This window comes from Phalacrocorax aristotelis, chromosome Z (genome assembly GCF_949628215.1).
Source record: "Phalacrocorax aristotelis chromosome Z, bGulAri2.1, whole genome shotgun sequence".
NCBI lineage: Eukaryota > Metazoa > Chordata > Aves > Suliformes > Phalacrocoracidae > Phalacrocorax > Phalacrocorax aristotelis.
The window spans coordinates 46955271-46973535 of record NC_134311.1 but is presented as its reverse complement, the minus strand read 5'-3'; the positions used below and the strand labels follow the sequence as shown (position 1 = coordinate 46973535).

At 45.8% G+C, this 18265-nt stretch overlaps 1 protein-coding gene across 1 annotated transcript in view; it reads left to right on the top strand.

Annotated features, from left to right (window-relative positions):
- The first annotated feature begins 1340 nt into the window (after positions 1-1340).
- SNAPC3 (small nuclear RNA activating complex polypeptide 3) overlaps positions 1341-18265 on the top strand; it is a 30390-nt gene continuing 13465 nt past the window's right edge. Inside the window, exons 1-3 of the mRNA XM_075079158.1 lie at positions 1341-1729; positions 15037-15114; positions 16359-16443. Coding sequence (XP_074935259.1) covers positions 1512-1729; positions 15037-15114; positions 16359-16443 — 381 coding nt within the window. The 5' untranslated portion in view covers positions 1341-1511. The remainder of the gene's footprint in view (positions 1730-15036; positions 15115-16358; positions 16444-18265) is intronic.

Genomic DNA, 18265 nt, shown 5'->3' with positions numbered 1-18265 from the left:
GTATGTTCATAACATAAAGAGAGCACAGGAGATAACAACAAACACATAAAAAGGCAAGCATGGTTTTGGAAATTGGAATGAGGATCCGTCGTGGAACAACTAGTAGGTTTCAGGGAGGATACAGCAGGAAGCAAGTGCAACAATCCTTCATCAAGACCTGGGGAGTGTTATGGTGTGCAAAGGTGAGGGATGAAGAAAGCAGAGGGTGTAGCTGAAGAAGGAAAGAGGCACTGTCAACAACTACAGGAAAAATAGGCCGAAGCTTAGCAAAACTTCCATAATGAGCAATAATAACCGTAATTAAGAGGCAGAGGTGAGTGAGAGGTAATAAAGGTATTCAGCACTGAAATGCAGTGCATGTCTAAATATAACTGGGGGAAGTATAATGGTGTTAGACCATGCTGCTGTTGCTAAATGAAGCAAAATATGCTCTTATATCATAGGGTTGTGCTGTTACATTCCTTCCCCTCCACCTTAACAACTTTCCTTTGTGAAAGCAGCAGGCAAATATTGTGACCACCCTCTACTCTTGGCATCCTACCCCTTCCATGCAGCTTGCACAGACCTGATCTCCTTCCATGAACTTTTTCTGGTGTTACCTTCACCCTCTGCTCCAACACACCACCTGCTCACACAGCTTTGAGTATTGTTTTTGTGTTTCCAGAAGTAATAGATATTTTGGCTTGAGGCAGAAGGCTGTGGTTCAACTGGTACGTGCAACAGGTGCATCAGGTTACCTCAATGCAGAATAACTTCTCTTTCTTAACAGGCAGCGCTCACGGTGGCTTTGTCAAGCTGTTCCAGCATGGCATTGCCAGGTGCTCTAACACAAGAGTATTCTGCAGTTGTCCACTGTGGCGTTCTTTGTATATTCCCTAAAAAATTGCCCCTGGAGCAACCAGAGTGCACCATTAATCCCACGTGGCTAGGAAGAAAGGTGGAGGCCAACGGATCTATTTTTTTAAAGCAATGGCATGAGTGGTGAGAGCAAGGTAAGTTGCTACATGCCTCAGGAAACTTGTTCATTGTAGTACTAAGTGCCACAATGCTATAAAAGAGGGGGTCGGCAAGGGGTAAGCATTCACTTTGAGACGATAAAGTGCAATTTTTCAACAAAGCATGATGAAAGACTTTGTACCTCCGTAAAACCCCGGGTACGGTGCGTTTTTAATGACTTCAGGTTTGTGGGTTTTGGGGTTTTTTGTGTATTTGTTTGGGGGGTTTTCAGGATTTTTTTTTTCCAGAACGGTTCCAGGCGCTTCCCAAGCGAGGCAGGAGGAGCTCCACAGCCGCTCTCCCGCCCCGTGACGGCGCGGCAAGGCGGGCCAGCAGTCCCTCCCGCCGCCACCCGCGGCGCCCGTCCGGGGGCGGCAGCCTAGCCTAGCCTCGGCTAGTCTAGCCTTGCCTTCCCTCCGCGCCTGAAGAGACCGTGACGTCTTTTTGTGGCGGCCGTTAACGGTCGCCGCAGCGGACTACAGGCCCCAGCGGGCCGGGCGCGGGCCCGAGCGGCCATGGCGGCGGCGGCAGCACCCGACTACGAGGCGGCGGAGCTGTACACCCGCGCCTTCCGCCTCGGCGCCCTAGGCCTCTGCTGGCGGCAACAGCTGGCGCCGCCCGACCTCTCGCTGGCGACGGAGGCGGCGGCGGCGGAGGAGGAGGAGGAGGAGGCCGTAGCGGCACAACTGGGTTGCGCGGCGGAGACCGTGGCGGAGCTGCGGGCCGTCTGCAGGTGGTGTTGGTGGCGGGCGGGGGTGGGGGAGGCCGCTCGCCGAGCCTCGGGACTGCTGCCGGACCCAAGGAAGGGCCGAAGCCACGGGCTTTCTCCAGGCGGCGGTTGGCGGGCCCGGTCCGAGCGGGAAGCCGCCGCCGGCCGCCCTCCGTGCCGGGCAGGGCAGGCCTCCCCGGGCCGATGGGTCCTGTCGTTCAGACGCTGCACTGGTTCCTGCAAGCGGTACCTGGGCAAAACCGCTTCTGAACAGCCTTTTCCGAGTGTGTGCCGCGTGGGGGGTTTTATCTCCGGGTGAATACGAGGTGGAGAAGGAAAAGATCGAGTTTATAAAGGGTAATGCCCCACCGGCGGAAACTTGCAGCCTTGAATTCACCAACAGACAGTTCAGTACTTAACAAATTGCTCATGTAAATACTTAGACACGGATCTCTCGTTAGGTAAAACGTAAGTTGTCTGAACACGTGCGTCGTTTTCAAAGGCCCCAGTTGCAAAATGAACGGCACACCTTATACGAAGGAAGGGAACCAGGCATCTATGTTACCATCGTTTAGTGAGGTCTGGTGACTGGCAACGTACCCTGACTGTTGAGCTTGTGTGGGTACTCAGTTTCTGCTGACTGCTTCTGCTGAGGCTGGTGGTGAAGTCGAAGCTGTGCAAGTGCTTCCCTGCATGGGAGATAGTGCTGTTTGGCCAGGCATCCTCCGTGGCACAGGGGCTGAGGAACAAAAAAACGTTTTGCACTTGTAACTTTGCTCATATTTGTGGACCGGTGAATTTCAAACTAGCATTGAAAGAAAAAGAGAACCCATTTAGGGGCTGAAGCTGCAGGATTTACGATGCTAAAGCTGGAGGGCTTTCAGGTCATGTGAATAGTGAGAATCATCTCTCATCTGTAGAAGAGGCCTGATTTCAGGTAGTAATTCCTGCAGAAAGCATCACAATTGATGGTTTGTCTGTAGCTCATCAGTAAGGAAGATGTGCCAGAGTTCTGTTGCTATCTATATACCTTTAAGCAAGTTCTGTCCTCCAGTTATTGCTTCATCTGAGGTGCAGAAGTACTTAAGAGCTATTTCAAATGCAAAATGGAGGTTGTTCACTTTCATGAACTGAGTAGAATGAACATAGTCTCAGAAGTGATGCAGAAGGCATAATTAGGTAAACGTAGCTAGAATTGCACTATATATTGTCCTTGACAGCTTTTCCTTGAGTGTCCTGCATGCAAGATGCATATAAAAAAATGCAGGTGTTCTGTCGTATTTCCTTCAAAATGCTTTCAGAGTTAGACCCCAAATTATGGCGGTAGTATGGCAGCAAAAACAACATTAGCAACATTATTTGTGATAAAGTCATTAACTGCACAAAGTTCATGTGATAATTACTGTTGGTTTAAATAATGATGGTACCTCAGAGGAAGGAGAAAGACAGGAATATTTGTTCCTTTAGTAAAAGGCAAGGATCAGAGAATAGGAATAGGAGCCCAGGAGCACGGAGTTCTATGTCTGAGCATGAGTGTTGTGTGTAATGATGAGAGCTTAGTAAGCTATTCAGAAATCAACACTTCTAGGTGCATTTTTAATCAGGAAGAAGACAACACATACTGAATTATATCTCACCTTGCCAACAGAGAAGAAATTTGCCAGGCATTCTTGATTTTTCTAATACTAGTTTATCTGAAACAATGCTTTACTTTAGCTGTCATGGTTCTGGTGACATGGGTAGTGTCTTGCCATTGCTAGGCTTAGTAAAAATAGAGGCTGATGTTAGTATTAAAAACCGTTCATGTATGCTGGTGTGGCAGCAACTGTGGGAATTACTCTGTAAGCTTTCCCAGTGCAGATGTAGTCCTTGATTGCTCATATGCCATGGCTTATTCTCTGCAGTGACCCTGTTGCTTAAGCCTGTCTCTTGCTATTTCCACTTGAATTCCAAGCAGATTTTCTATGCTTCATGTATTTTCCCCTTCATTCATTCTGCCTTTTCTTCTGTTCTGCTTTCTTTAATCTATGACGGCTACATTTCATCTGTTGTCTGCGTTTGCTGGTAGTACAGAGCAGTGTTGTCTGCTGCCAATTGTACTGTGGAAAGTGGTGCTGTATAGTGAAGAGTTTTGGGAAAGAAAAAAAGGACAGTCTATGAGGGGGAGAGAACAGATCATCTGGCAGCTGCTTGTTGGCTTTGCAGGAGAATGAAAATAAACCTGCACATTCTGATGTGACCTTTCCCCTCTGCAGGTTGGAAATCCCAGTCCCTATTCTCCATGTGGTTTTGTTTTTAAATTAAATAGTCCTAGCCTATTGAGATTCTCCTTAATATTCGCCAACCTCAAATTTCTACCTGTGGTCACTTTCACTCGCATGCTCTGAACTGTTTGTATTCCTCCCTTGAGAAGAGATGAAAACACTGAACTACACCAAGATGTGTTCCATGGTGTCTTGCGGTCACATTTATTATTGTCATAAATACAGCTTTCTAGATGCTGAAGTGAACACAGCCTGGATATAGACACAGATTTTTCTGACTGTGAACTACTTGTAAGGGAACTTTTGGCAAGTTAAGGAGGTTTTCTTTGGGTGGAAGAGAGATGGGAAGATGTGGGTAATCCTCCTATGCCTAATTTTAAAATAGTAATAGGTTAAGAGAGTCTTTCATAGACTCAGCATGAAGTTTTTCAATATCCGTAGTTAAATATTTTTTAGAATATAGTGACATAGTATATATTTAAGTATTCTTGACAATTTAGAGTCTTCTGGGAAGGAGAAAGCATATAATGTTTAAAAGCTGTTTAATGCTCTGTGCATCTCAGTGTGTTGTGGTTAATTACCCGCACCCCCCCTTCTATTTTCTTCCTGTAACACATTCCTGCAAATGGAATGCAGGAAAAAAAAAATCCGTCTTCACTCACTTGATTTGACTTGGCAGGAATGCTTTGCATACTGCTCGAGTTGTGTGCAGGCAGTCGTTACAGAGATTGCTTGGGTTTTCGTCAGATTTTAAACAGGTAAAATGGTGTCCTTAGCTAGGAGATTCCATCAGTAGTTCTCTTAAATAACCAAGGTGTCAAGAGGGTAAAGCTTTAAGTTTTGTTTAAATGCCTTAGTGTTCTGTGACCAAAGAGGTTTACCTTGGGATTCATTATTGCTGTTTGAGCAATTGAAGTGCTTAAGTGTTGGAGAGGCGAAGTTACGTTATTGTATTTTGCCTTCTGAGTGATTTCTTTTGTATGTGTAGGACAGGCTAAGACTCAAACCGGTGTGGATTTTAGGTAACCAAGGAAGGTGAGGCTTACAGGTACCTTATTCCACTTCAGCCTTACTTCACCTTCTTGTTTTATTAGAAGGGGTAGTTGTAAATATCTCTAGGGCGTGTTATAAAGCTGCATTAAGCTAGTGTTAGCGACTTAACGTATTAGCATTTAGCGTTTTGTAGTATTAGTGTCTCAGAGGTGATGAAAGTACTGCCCTTAAAATACATGCAATATAAGGAGTAATGTAAATACTGTATCTGCTTACTATGAAAATGTCAGGCAAAATACTAAAGCATCTTCCAGTTTCTAAAACTGAGAAAGCTCATTATGCAGCCAGAATATTCTGAGAAAAGTAAAGTCACTGTGATTAAAGGCTTCACTGATAGTCTATTTCTATATCCAAATTTTCACAGGTTTGTCTTTAGCCTTTTTATTTCCACCTTGAAATGTTCTTCTCAGGCACATAAATTTCATATAATATTTTGCATACTTTTTTCCAGTGAGACCTTCAACTGCTGTTCCTTGTCACTCTCCTGTACTTCACTTCAGTGTCTGTTAAACAGTATGGCTAGTGTTTTACCCTCACCCATAGCTGAGTGCGCGGAGTGTATTTGTCTTGCATGCAGGGACTATTCTGTGTGGGGACATGGTGGAATCCCACACTTGTGGCTGTCAGGAGTGAGGTGTGCCAGGTGCAAACTTTGTATTGCCTGTACTTTTGTCTGTTAGGTGTATGACACTGACTACTTAGCCTTAATTTCTGGAGGGATTAGCATGTACTTCTCATTTGTAAAGCCTGGTTTCCTCCTAAGTGATGTGGTGTGCCTGCAGTGGAGTTACCTGGGAGAAGCTCCAGCTTGGCCAGTATAAAAGGCCATATGGCAAAGCCTTTCAAGGCTTAGAGCATGTCATACAATGACATATGTAATGAATTATTATACTGATTCAAAATACTGAAAAAGGTGTTCTGCATGCAACATTCCTTTAGAAATTGAGGGTTTCTGACTTTCCAGGAGTGAGAAATGGCTCCTGAAGGTTAGGGATTCAGTGGCAGTTTCTCTTTGTACTAGCTACCTTTCTGTCCTAACAAAGAAAAAGAGGAAGCAGCTTACGTGCCAGCTATTTTACACTGTCTGCTTGGAGCTGCTTTCTGTGGAACATTAGTTTTTTTCCCTGCAGCAGGCAATTAGTGGGCATGGTGTGGGTACCAGAGCCAGAGATCTTTGTCCTAGAGCTGTGGGAGCAGAAGGAAACCACAAGTATTGTGATGAGTTCTGACCTCATATGTATGCATAGAAGGGAAATGAAAAACTCACCTTCAGTGCAGGTGAAACTTCACAATGGTAGGTAATAGACATTTTCAGATCCAGTAGGTAACCTATGTGGTGTTTAAAGACCAAAATACCCAGTCATTTCTTCAAAATGATAGGTCTTGGAGTGGCTTGGGGATGTTTGGTGAATGGGGCACTAATCCATGTGCAGGAAGACTTAGATAAATAGTCTGCTCAGGCTAGTGGGATGTGGATTCCACAGAAGGGTCGGTTGTGAGTTGCTTTACCTGTCAGGGGCTATATATTACTTCAGTAGGTGGGCTACTCATAACGCTTAATCCATGCTGAATGGAGAACAGCCCCATCTAAATGGGGTTTGTTCTTTGTTCTCCAAAGTGCTGTTCTCCTCATTTATGTTGAATTACTATTCCTCAGCTGTGGATCAGTCTGCACTTGATACAGGACTCACTCGGATGTCTCTGCCTCCACTTCCTCAAGTGGTAATCTAAAGATAAGGTCAATTCCATTTCCAGGAGGTTATGACTAATTGCTGCATAGTCTCTTTCAAAATGGTGCTTCTGGAGGACTCGATTTTCTATTTGTGATTAAATCTGTAAGACAGGAAGGTTAAATCTCTGTGTACTGCTGGATGGTAAGAAACTAACTAAACAATAGTAAATTCAAATTATCTTCAGCACAGGGTGACTTTATTGGGTCATTAGAACTATGCCATCTACTCACAACCAAAATTTTGTCACTTGACTTCCTTATTGTAAGCTGATACCAGTTGATTCCAGACTTCTGTTTCTCACTGTATATTCCTCTGCAGTTCCACTCTAAAGGCTTATTCATTACTGTAGTGATAGTATTACCAAGCTTAGTATTGTTGGCATGGGGAACATTGTAAGATTATGGGGGACACCATAATGAAAAAGCATATAATCAAATCATAAATTATATCAAGAATAAATGGTACACTCCAAAAATTTTTCCTGGACTTCATAAATGATTTGTTTGTCCCACAAAGAGATGGGTTTGCACAGGAGTTCGCTGGGATTGAAACTGTGCATGGACTTAGGCAGTGGTATAAGCCCTGCTTTTATATAGTCTGCAAACACTAGAAAGACAAAAGAGATAAGTCTGATTTGAAGTGGGTGATACTTCTCTCTTTTAAATAATATTTTCTCAGACTATTTTTAAGTTGGATAAAATTCTTTTCTGATTAATACAAAATCATTACTGTCTTTGAGTCAGCATTATTCTGTATGTTTCTAAAAAGGTAATTGATATCTTACGGGATCTAATCTGATGCCTTCACATGGATCATTTGGTCTGCTTATAGAATGGCCTGGGTGAACCTTATGTTATAAAACTGGCAAAGGACTATGTATGATATCCGACAGGATTAATTTTTTGTGGCATGTTTATGAGAAATTCCATCCTCCGTTTATGTTATGAAAACCTAACATTTGTGTGATCAATTTAAATCATGGCTGCAGCTAAAAGCAGTTCCACTTTTTCTTCCCACATCCTGCAGTGATTTGCACTGCAGCAAAAACCTATGGTTGGACATACTTCGGGTACTTTTCCTGTGCAAACACAGGAAGAGTGAGGGAGAAAAGGGTCTGAGGATGGAAAGAAGGATACGAGGAAGAGTGGACCTGTCAGTTCTGGCAGAAGTGTTGTCTTATTCCCACTGGAAGAAATGTGGCATAAATTAATGTCTTAATACAGCAATGGCAGTTCATGGCAATATGGTGCCTTGCCCATGTTTGTACCTGAGGGGTGTTAGCTTTACCAACAGGCTGAGGTTGACGATTCCTTTTGGTTGAATCTATTTTGCCATGTATCATCAGAAAATCAGAGTAGGTGGATGAGATTTGAAGAAGTCAAGTGGCACTGGCATTTTTAGTTTATAAAAAGAATTGGACACATATTTTGAACAGGCCTTGTTAAACCTCTCTAGGCAGCTGCACTCCATTAGGCAGAATGCAGAATAAATGGTAAAATTTACCCAATCTCTCTGAAAGCCAGACATAAACTCCAGGGCTCTTTGTCTTCTGGTTCTTTATCTTAATAACCTGTCGTGGTTTAGCGGCAGCTCAGCCCCACACAGTCGCTCGCTCACTCCCCCACCGGTAGATGGGGGAGAGAATCAGAAGGGTAACGCTCGTGGGTTGGGATAAGAACAGTTTAATAATGAAAATGAAAAGAAACAACAGTAGAAATGCAATGTAAAGGAGAACAACGAGAGGCGCAAAGCCCCGGGGGAGGGGGATAGGAAGGGAGGGGAGAGGGGGAACGAACCGCCGGAACAAACCGCCCGCGCCGCAGCCGCTCGCCGCCCGCCGACCCGACGCCGCGCCGCCTCCCCGCTGCCACTGCCCCCCCCCTCCATATACTGGTCATGGTGTCACATGGTATGGAATGAACCTGCCATTGGCCAGTCGGGGTCAGCTGCCCCCACCATGGCCCTGCCCCTCCCAGCCCCCCCTGCCACGCCACGCGGCAGAGCGCGGGAAGCTGGAAAGGTAGCTGACCCCCACAGTGAGGAGAATTAACCCCTTCTCAGCCAAAACCAGCACATTCTCCACCCCTTATTCCATACCATTTACACCATGCCCAGGTCCCATATGATGCAATACAACCGTACCAACCACCACCCCTCCCCTTCCCATCCTTTAACATAATACACAGACATCATTCCCTTAGTTCATGGATCTTCCCTGTAAAATGTCCATTAAAACGTCCATTGAGTTCACCCAGTCCATGACTCTGGACTCCATCTGTTGTATCAGTCTTTCCGGGTGGGAGAGATGGTGTGTGGCGTTGGGTTGCTGCATACCGAGTCAGTCATCGTTCCATCACTGCTGCACGGCTTGTTTCATAGTTGATCTTCCATGGGTTGGGAGGCTCGTACTCTGATATCATTGATACAACACAGAGGTGACACACAGTATTATATAGCAGTTCACATTGTGCCATTCAGTTCATTGACTGTTTTCACCCAAAATCAAATCCCCTTGAGGCACACATCGGATTTCTCCATCCTCCCGCATCACCCACCAAGTGCACCCAGGTCCTCGAGCAAAAACAATCCCACGAATGGGTTTGCCTTTGCCAGAGGCAGGAAGAACCCAGACTGTTTTGCCCAGCATACTTTTTGTGTGTACTACAGGGACTCTATCCCCTTCCACAGTATGTAGGATTTCTGACTGGGCAGGGCCAGCTCGGTTGGCAGATCCCCTCGTGTTGACTAACCAGGTGGCTTTTGCTAAATGTGTATCCCAGTGCTTGAATGTCCCACCCCCCATTGCTCTCAGTGTGGTTTTTAACAGTCCATTGTACCTTTCAATTTTCCCAGAGGCTGGTGCGTGATAGGGGATGTGATACACCCACTCAATACTGTGCTCTTTGGCCCAGGTGTCTATGAGGCTATTTCGGAAATGAGTCCCATTGTCTGACTCAATCCTCTCTGGGGTGCCATGTCGCCACAGGACTTGTTTCTCAAGACCCAGGATAGTGTTCCGGGCAGTGGCGTGGGGGACAGGATATGTTTCCAGCCAGCCAGTCGTTGTTTCTACCATTGTAAGCACATGGCGCTTGCCTTGGCGGGTCTGTGGGAGTGTGATATAGTCAATTTGCCAGGCCTCCCCATATTTATATTTCAGCCATCGTCCCCCATACCACAGAGGCTTTACCCGCTTCGCTTGCTTGATTGCAGCGCATGTGTCACATTCGTGGATAACCTGTGCAATAATATCCATGGTCAAGTCCACCCCTCGATCACGAGCCCACCTGTATGTTGCATCTCTCCCTTGATGGCCTGAGGTGTCATGGGCCCACCGAGCTAGAAATAGTTCACCCTTATGCTGCCAGTCCAGATCCACCTCAGCCACTTCAATCTTGGCAGCCCGATCTACCTGCTGGTTGTTTCGATGTTCTTCAGTGGCCCGACTCTTGGGGACGTGAGCATCCACATGCCGTACCTTTACAACCAGTTTCTCTACCCAGGCAGCAATATCTTGCCACAATGTGGCAGCCCAGATGGGTTTGCCTCTGCGCTGCCAGTTGCTTTGCTTCCATTGCTGCAGTCAGCCCCACAAGGCATTTGCCACCATCCAGGAGTCAGTATAGAGATAGAGCACTGGCCACTTTTCCCGTTCAGCAATGTCTAAGGCCAGCTGGATGGCCTTTACCTCTGCAAACTGGCTCGATTCACCTTCTCCTTCAGCAGTTTCTGCTACTTGTCGTGTAGGACTCCATACAGCAGCCTTCCATCTCCGGTGCTTTCCCACAAGGCGACAGGACCCATCAGTGAACAGGGCATATTGCTTCTCATCTTCTGGCAGTTTGTTATACAGTGGGGCTTCTTCAGCACGTGTCACCTCCTCCTCTGGTGATAATCCAAAATCTTTGCCTTCTGGCCAGTCCATAATCACTTCCAAGATTCCTGGGCGACTGGGGTTTCCTACTCGAGCCCGCTGGGTGATCAGTGCAACCCATTTACTCCACGTAGCATCAGTTGCATGGTGTGTAGAGGGGATGTTTCCTTTGAACATCCAGCCCAGCACTGGCAGTCGGGGTGCCAGGAGCAACTGTGCTTCAGTACCAACCACTTCTGAAGCAGCTCGAACCCCTTCATATGCTGCCAATATCTCTTTTTCAGTTGGAGTATAGCGGGCTTCAGACCCTCTGTATCCCCGACTCCAAAACCCTAGGGGTCGACCCCGGGTCTCCCCAGGTGCTTTCTGCCAGAGGCTCCACGTAGGGCCATTCTCCCCGGCTGCGGTGTAGAGCACATTTTTTACATCTTGTCCTGCCCGGACTGGCCCAAGAGCTACTGCATGGACTATTTCTCGTTTAATCTGTTCAAAGGCTTGTCGTTGCTCAGGGCCCCATTTGAAATCATTCTTTTTCCGGGTCACTTGATAGAGAGGGCTCACGATCAGACTGTAATTTGGAATATGCATTCTCCAAAAACCCACAACGCCCAAGAAAGCTTGTGTTTCCTTTTTGCTAGTTGGTGGAGACATGGCTGCTATTTTGTTGATCACATCCATTGGAATCTGACGACGACCGTCTTGCCATTTAATTCCTAAGAACTGGATTTCTCGTGCAGGTCCCTTCACCTTACTTTGTTTTATGGCAAAACCAGCTTTCAGAAGGATTTGGACTATTTTCTCACCTTTCTCAAAAACTTCTTCTGCTGTGCTGCCCCACACAATGATGTCATCAATGTATTGAAGGTGTTCTGGAGCTTCTCCCTGTTCCAGTACAGTCTGAATCAGTCCATGGCAAATGGTAGGACTGTGTTTCCACCCCTGGGGCAGTCGATTCCAGGTGTACTGGACACCCCTCCATGTGAAAGCAAACTGTGGCCTGCACTCTGCTGCCAGAGGGATTGAGAAGAATGCATTAGCAATATCAATTGTGGCATACCACTTGGCCGCCTTTGACTCCAGTTCGTATTGAAGTTCTAGCATGTCTGGCACAGCAGCACTCAATGGTGGAGTGACTTCATTCAGGCCACGATAGTCTACTGTTAGTCTCCACTCTCCATTAGACTTCCAGACTGGCCATATGGGACTGTTAAAGGGTGAATGGGTCTTACTGATGATTCCTTGGCTCCTCAGTTGGTGAATGAGTTTATGGATGGGGATCAGAGAGTCTCTGTTGGTGCGATATTGCCGCCGGTGCACTGTTGTGGTGGCGATTGGCACCTGTTGTTCTTCGACCTTCAGCAACCCCACCACAGAAGGGTCCTTTGAGAGACCAGGCAAGGTAGACAGCTGTTCAGTTTCCTCCGTCTCCAAGGCAGCTACACCAAAAGCCCACTTGTAACCTTTTGGGTCCTTGAAATACCCTCTCCTGAGGTAGTCTATACCAAGGATGCACGGAGCCTCTGGGCCAGTCACAATGGGGTGCTTCTGCCACTCATTGCCAGTTAGGCTCACTTCGGCCTCCAATACAGTTAGCTCTTGAGATCCCCCTGTCACTCCAGCAATGCTGATGGGTTCTGCCCCTATATAGTTTGATGGCATTAAGGTGCACTGTGCGCCGGTGTCCACTAAAGCTTTATACTCCTGTGGGTCGGACGTGCCAGGCCATCGGATCCACACAGTCCAGTAAGCCCGGTTATCCCTTTCCTCCACCCGGCTGGAGGCAGGGCCCCTCTAGTCCTGATCATGGCAGTCACAACTCACTTCCTGTAAATGTGAGTCAGGAGTCCCTCTATTACACTTAGAAATAAAATCTGCGCTTCTACTCCTCTGTCTGGGGACTTGCTCGCTGGAAACTGGAGCAGCAGCTTTCCTGGAAGAGCCTCCCTGAGTGACTGTTCTTCCTTGCAGTTCATGTACTCGTGCCTGTAGGGTCGAAGTAGGCTTGCCATCCCACCTCATCATGTCCTCTCCGTGGTCACGCAGGTAGAACCATAGGGTGGCCCGTGGTGTGTATCCCCTTCTTTGAGCCAAAGGACGCTTATTCCTAACAGCTGAGACACTGCTCTGTCGAGGTGGGGAGTAGGACAGATCTTCTTTGAGTTGCTGGACCTCTTGGGATAGTTTCTCCACAGCAGAGACAAGCGAGGAAGAGATATTTGTGTCATAATCCCGGAGTCTATCTATCACCTCTGCCACCGTTGGTGTCTCGTCATCTTTCCAGGACATCACTGCCAATGAGTTTGCATGCGAAGATGGTGCGCTCCGTACAAACTTCCGCCACATGGGTCGTGTGCACTCGGCTTCATCTGGATCTTTGGATGACCGTTGATCATCCAGGTCACCATAAATCACCTCAAACACAGCTAATTCCCTGAGATACTGGATGCCTTTCTCCATAGTTGTCCATTTTCCTGGGCGATATGTAACATCTTCTTTAAAGGGATACCTTTCCTTCACTCCAGACAGGAGTCGCCTCCAGAGGCTGAGGGCTTGTGGTTTTTTTCCAATTGCTTTGTCAACGCCCCCTTCCCCAGAAAGGGATCCCAATTGTTTGGCTTCTTTTCCCTCTAGTTCCAGGCTACTGGCCCCATTATCCCAGCATCGGAGCAGCCAGGTGACAATGTGCTCACCTGAACGACGGCTATAATCTTTTCGCATATCTCGCAACTCGCTTAAGGACAGGGATCGGGTGGTCTCTATTTCATTTATTACTTCTCCCTCCTCTCCCCGCGATGGCCCTGGTTCTTCATCATCCCGTTCTAAACGAGTTGATGTCCGCTTCCAATATTTTGTCTTGTGTATGGGGGCAACTGATACTGGTACGGGTTTATTTTCTGAGCTAGCTCCGGTACTTGTTGTGGGGGTTTGAATGGCTGCAGTGCCTGTTGTCAGGGCTGGATTGTCTACAGTGCCAGTCACTTTGCATTTCAATCCAGAGACATTCTCTTCCCCCTGGGGGCACTGAATACTGTTGAGCAGGGCTCGGTATGCATGGGCCAGACCCCAGCACGTTGCAGTTATCTGTGTCTCTCTGGAGTTCCCAGCGTAACAACATACTTTCTCCAAATATTCTACTAGTTTTTTAGGATTCTGCACTTGTTCGGGGGTGAAACTCCAAAACACTGGGGGTGCCCACTGCCCTAAGTATTTGCCCATGCTATCCCACATGCCCTGCCACTCGTAACTATCAAGCCTCGGGGCAGATTTCTGGGTAATATTCTTAAGTTGCTTAGTCAAAACCAAAACAACATGCCCAAAAACTAACAATAAGTGCACCTTAACCACCCAAGGATGTTCAAGATACAAAAACGTTGTTGTAACAAAGGCACAGACATCATAGAACAAAGTTGCAAAGGTATTATTCTGTATTTCCTCCATATAAAATCTCTCAGAGGAGGAGGTATAATTGCTAATTGCCTCAACAAGGTGGTATCCGAAGTACAGTAACGGTTTCAGCAAAAACCCCAAATACCAGATAAAGCTGAAAACGAGTGTTTGTATAACAAATCTTGTAGGCAAAACATTACTAATCACAGCAGAACACAGCAGACTCAAACAACCAACACCGATTTTTAACACCAACTGCAAAAAGGACAACATGGTGCTGGGACCAGCAGCTGTTGTTATCTCCAACCCTTGAGCCCCACGTTGGGCGCCAAAAAGACTGTCGTGGTTTAGCGGCAGCTCAGCCCCACACAGCCGCTCGCTCACTCCCCCACCGGTAGATGGGGGAGAGAATCAGAAGGGTAACGCTCGTGGGTTGGGATAAGAACAGTTTAATAATGAAAATGAAAAGAAACAACAGTAGAAATGCAATGTAAAGGAGAACAACGAGAGGCGCAAAGCCCCGGGGGAGGGGGATAGGAAGGGAGGGGAGAGGGGGAACGAACCGCCGGAACAAACCGCCCGCGCCGCAGCCGCTCGCCGCTCGCCGACCCGCCGCCGCGCCGCCGCGCCGCCTCCCCGCTGCCGCTGCCGCTGCCACTGCCCCCCCCCTCCATATACTGGTCATGGTGTCACATGGTATGGAATGAACCTGCCATTGGCCAGTCGGGGTCAGCTGCCCCCACCATGGCCCTGCCCCTCCCAGCCCCCCCTGCCACGCCACGCGGCAGAGCGCGGGAAGCTGGAAAGGTAGCTGACCCCCACAGTGAGGAGAATTAACCCCTTCTCAGCCAAAACCAGCACATAACCATACTGCCCTTTTGCCCTGATTGAAGCTATACATACTGTGCCTTGCTTATTCACATTTTTCTGTCTTTGTTCCTTTTAAGAAGAGCTTAACTGACTTTAGTGATGAAGTAACTTTGAAAAAATGTATAATAGGTATTTTCTTTATTGTCCTAGCATTGATATGTTAATGTCTTCTGATAAAGAAAAGGACCCAGATGTTATTCCTGAAGATAGCAGTCTGCTGACCCTTCGGTATGTTGGCATGGTACACTCATAGTACCTGATGTGGGGTGGGGTGGAAAACAAGCACAAAATCATGGCTGGCTGCTTGTTCCCTTTCCAGGCCATGGTGTACTTCCTGAAGCAGTGTCCAGAAATAGCCTAAGGGCAGAAATACCAGCTTCTGGTAGCATAATTGGTATGAGCCTTCTGCTTGAACGTTACTTTAGGAATTTTTTATTAAGAGACACAGAAGATGCAGTCTTTCTTATTGGAAGAACTTGGGTTTTCTGGGCCTAGGAACTTCTGAACTAGCGCCTAAATTTGGAGCACGCAAGGAACTTCTCACAATCATGTGCAGGAGGTTTCTCCAAAGCCTTGTGAAATAAATCTGTAGCTCTTACCTCTAGTAACCCACAGTCACATTGTAACAGCCACAGTGCAAGTACTGAGGCTGTAGCCAGGTAACTCTTAATTTCAACCCACTCTTTATAGAACTAATTCCTACAACTGGTACATTCCAGAGGTTGAGCCATTCATGTTAAGTTTCTATTAGTTAGTGAACTTTGAACTCATAGTTGGCCAGTTGAGGCATTTGCTGGACTTGAATTTCAGTTTGCATAGTACCAATGTAAATAAGTGTGTTAGGGTGGTGATGAGTGTTAAGTTTGATTGTTACTGAAAACCTTCAGGGAGGTCTGGAGGATAAATGGACTGGTCCTAGAAGTTAAAAAGGATTTGATGTTCATACAGTGGTTAAATACATGTATTTTAGTAGATAGTCTGTGTATGATACTTTCTTCTACAAATGCTACTGAAGTTTTTTTTAGAAAAGTATCTGTGTCATGGGGTTGAGAATATTTGTGGGTTTTTTCTTGTTTTTTTGCTTGAACATGAATCCGTCTAAAGTGGGAGGGATAGTTGAAACAGCTTCCTCAAGGGTATTGAAGTATTCTTTGTTAGGAGAGCCTCAGCAGATAATATTCTATTGCTTTTTCTCATATGTGTAAAACTGCCACAAACAACCTTGTAATTTGCACATAAGGGGAAAGACAAAGTCAAGTTGAAATCCACAAGCTGGCCTGTGTACTACCAGGTTTTATGGGAGTCAGGAGACAAGAGTATTCTAAGTTAGTCTGTCATACTAAGACAGCCACAAATCTCTTTGAAAGCTCTTTGAAAGCTGCACTGTAGTAGCTTGTGCCATTTAAAAATATACCTAGAGATTCTGCATGGAAATTGTTGAAAGAAATTTTGTCCTGTGTTCTTCCCCTCAGAATTAGAAAGAAGGCATCAGAGAGGAGAGAAGAAACAATTATTGTGGATCGGGCTTGCAGACAAGAAACTCTTGCTTATGAGATGGTAAGTTCCCTGTCATCTTGTAGGATCTCAAGACAGTTCCATATAGCCAAAATAAAACTTCTGATTGTTTGGGGTTTTTTTGATTGCTGTGAATCTGTGTACACTACAAATGTTTGCAGGTAATGGTGTTTGCAGGTGATGATTAAGATTAAAGACATTTTTTAGAAAGACAGGACAGGAACTCTGTTCTTACAGTCTGTCTATTAGTACTTACTGTAGTAAGGAAGAGCTGCAGCTCCTTACCACTGTGTGACTGCTTTTATTTGTTGCTACTAAGGCATTGTGTAGGGCATCTCTTGTATTGAGCATCATGAGAACTTATTGTACAGCTAGACAAAATGCATAATGTTTTTGCTTCTGGAGTCCTATGTTGGAGTCTAAGCTTTAATGTGTAAATGATTGTGAGCTAGTTTCTGTATGGCTGAAGGAGGAAGACAGTAGGAACATGGTGGCAGTAAGTTCCTAATTGTGAGCTTTGTAACCCAAATTTTTCAGCCATTCTGAGCTGTAGGAACCAGGGGTGTAGTGATCAGCCCCTCAAAAGCCATCTTGGAATTCCTTTAACTATTCTTGGTACGTCTCTTTCTAAGATTTCTTCATAACTATTAAAGTTGGTTAAAGGAAAGGAAAACATAAGTTTTTAAATTTTGTGGTGCCAGAGTCCATGGCTTGAATAAGCAAGCCAGGAACTACTGTAAAAATTAGGGATGGAGGTGTTATCCAAAAAGTGGATTTGTCACCTGGTGTGCAGTGAGCCAATAATCACACACTCGGTAGGGACACTGCAAATTTATTTCAGGGTTGCGCAAGCCTGAGTGCTTGGTGGTTTTTCACAAATCAAGCACACCAAAGCCGCCTACCTTATCATAGTTATACAATATGTCCATACATATTCTACCTATCTAGTACATATTCATTCTAATCTACATAAGTTATGTAATTGGCACTGAGTCATTCTTCTTGGCTCCACTTAGTTTCTTCCACACATGCATTCCTTTCTTCAGGGGTCTTTGGTGATCTTGGTGGATGTGGCATCCTAAGACCTGTTACACAGAAACAACTGAAAACTATTTCTCATAGCAACTCTCTCATTTTAATTCTAAACCAAAATGCTTGTCATTAATTAATGAGTGAGCTGATGGCCAAGGCATCTCGGCGCTAGTCTTAGATTAACTATTAGCAATGCTTAATCAAAAAGGAGAGAGTCTGCATTCACGCTAATTTAATCATATACAGTATTCCTTAGATTTATGCTAACTGAACATATACAACGCTCCTTTAGATTCACACTAACACTCCTTGTATCCAAGGGTGGGGGTTGTCTGCTATCAGAGGTGTAGTGAGGAAGAAGCCTCACTTGTTACTATTAAACATTTTTTCCCCTTGAGGTTTCCTGGCCTGTCATGAGTGATCTTGTTTCAACTGTTCAGAGGTCCAGGTACAAAATGTAAACATCATGAATCAGCTGAGATGCAGCAACTGTGTTGGGCTCAGCCTAGGACATTCCTGAGAAAATATTTGCTATAGAAATCATCATAAAGGGTTTCAGTGAGTGCTGCCTTATTTCTGTTTCTGAAGAATGAGCATGTGGACAGTAACTGCATCCTTTAAGCAAGCCGTGGTAACTGGTTTGTGTGTCAGAGCTGGTTGTGACCATGGTGTACTGGAACAGGATGACAGCAATAAGAAACGTGAGTTTGGAGTGTGTTGCATGAAGAAGGGAGATGCAAGGGATAGAGCACAAGTATCTCTGAACTGAAGTCTCACAGCAGTACACACTCCTATTGTTAAATCTTAAGAACACTGTGCTGGTAGGAAGTGT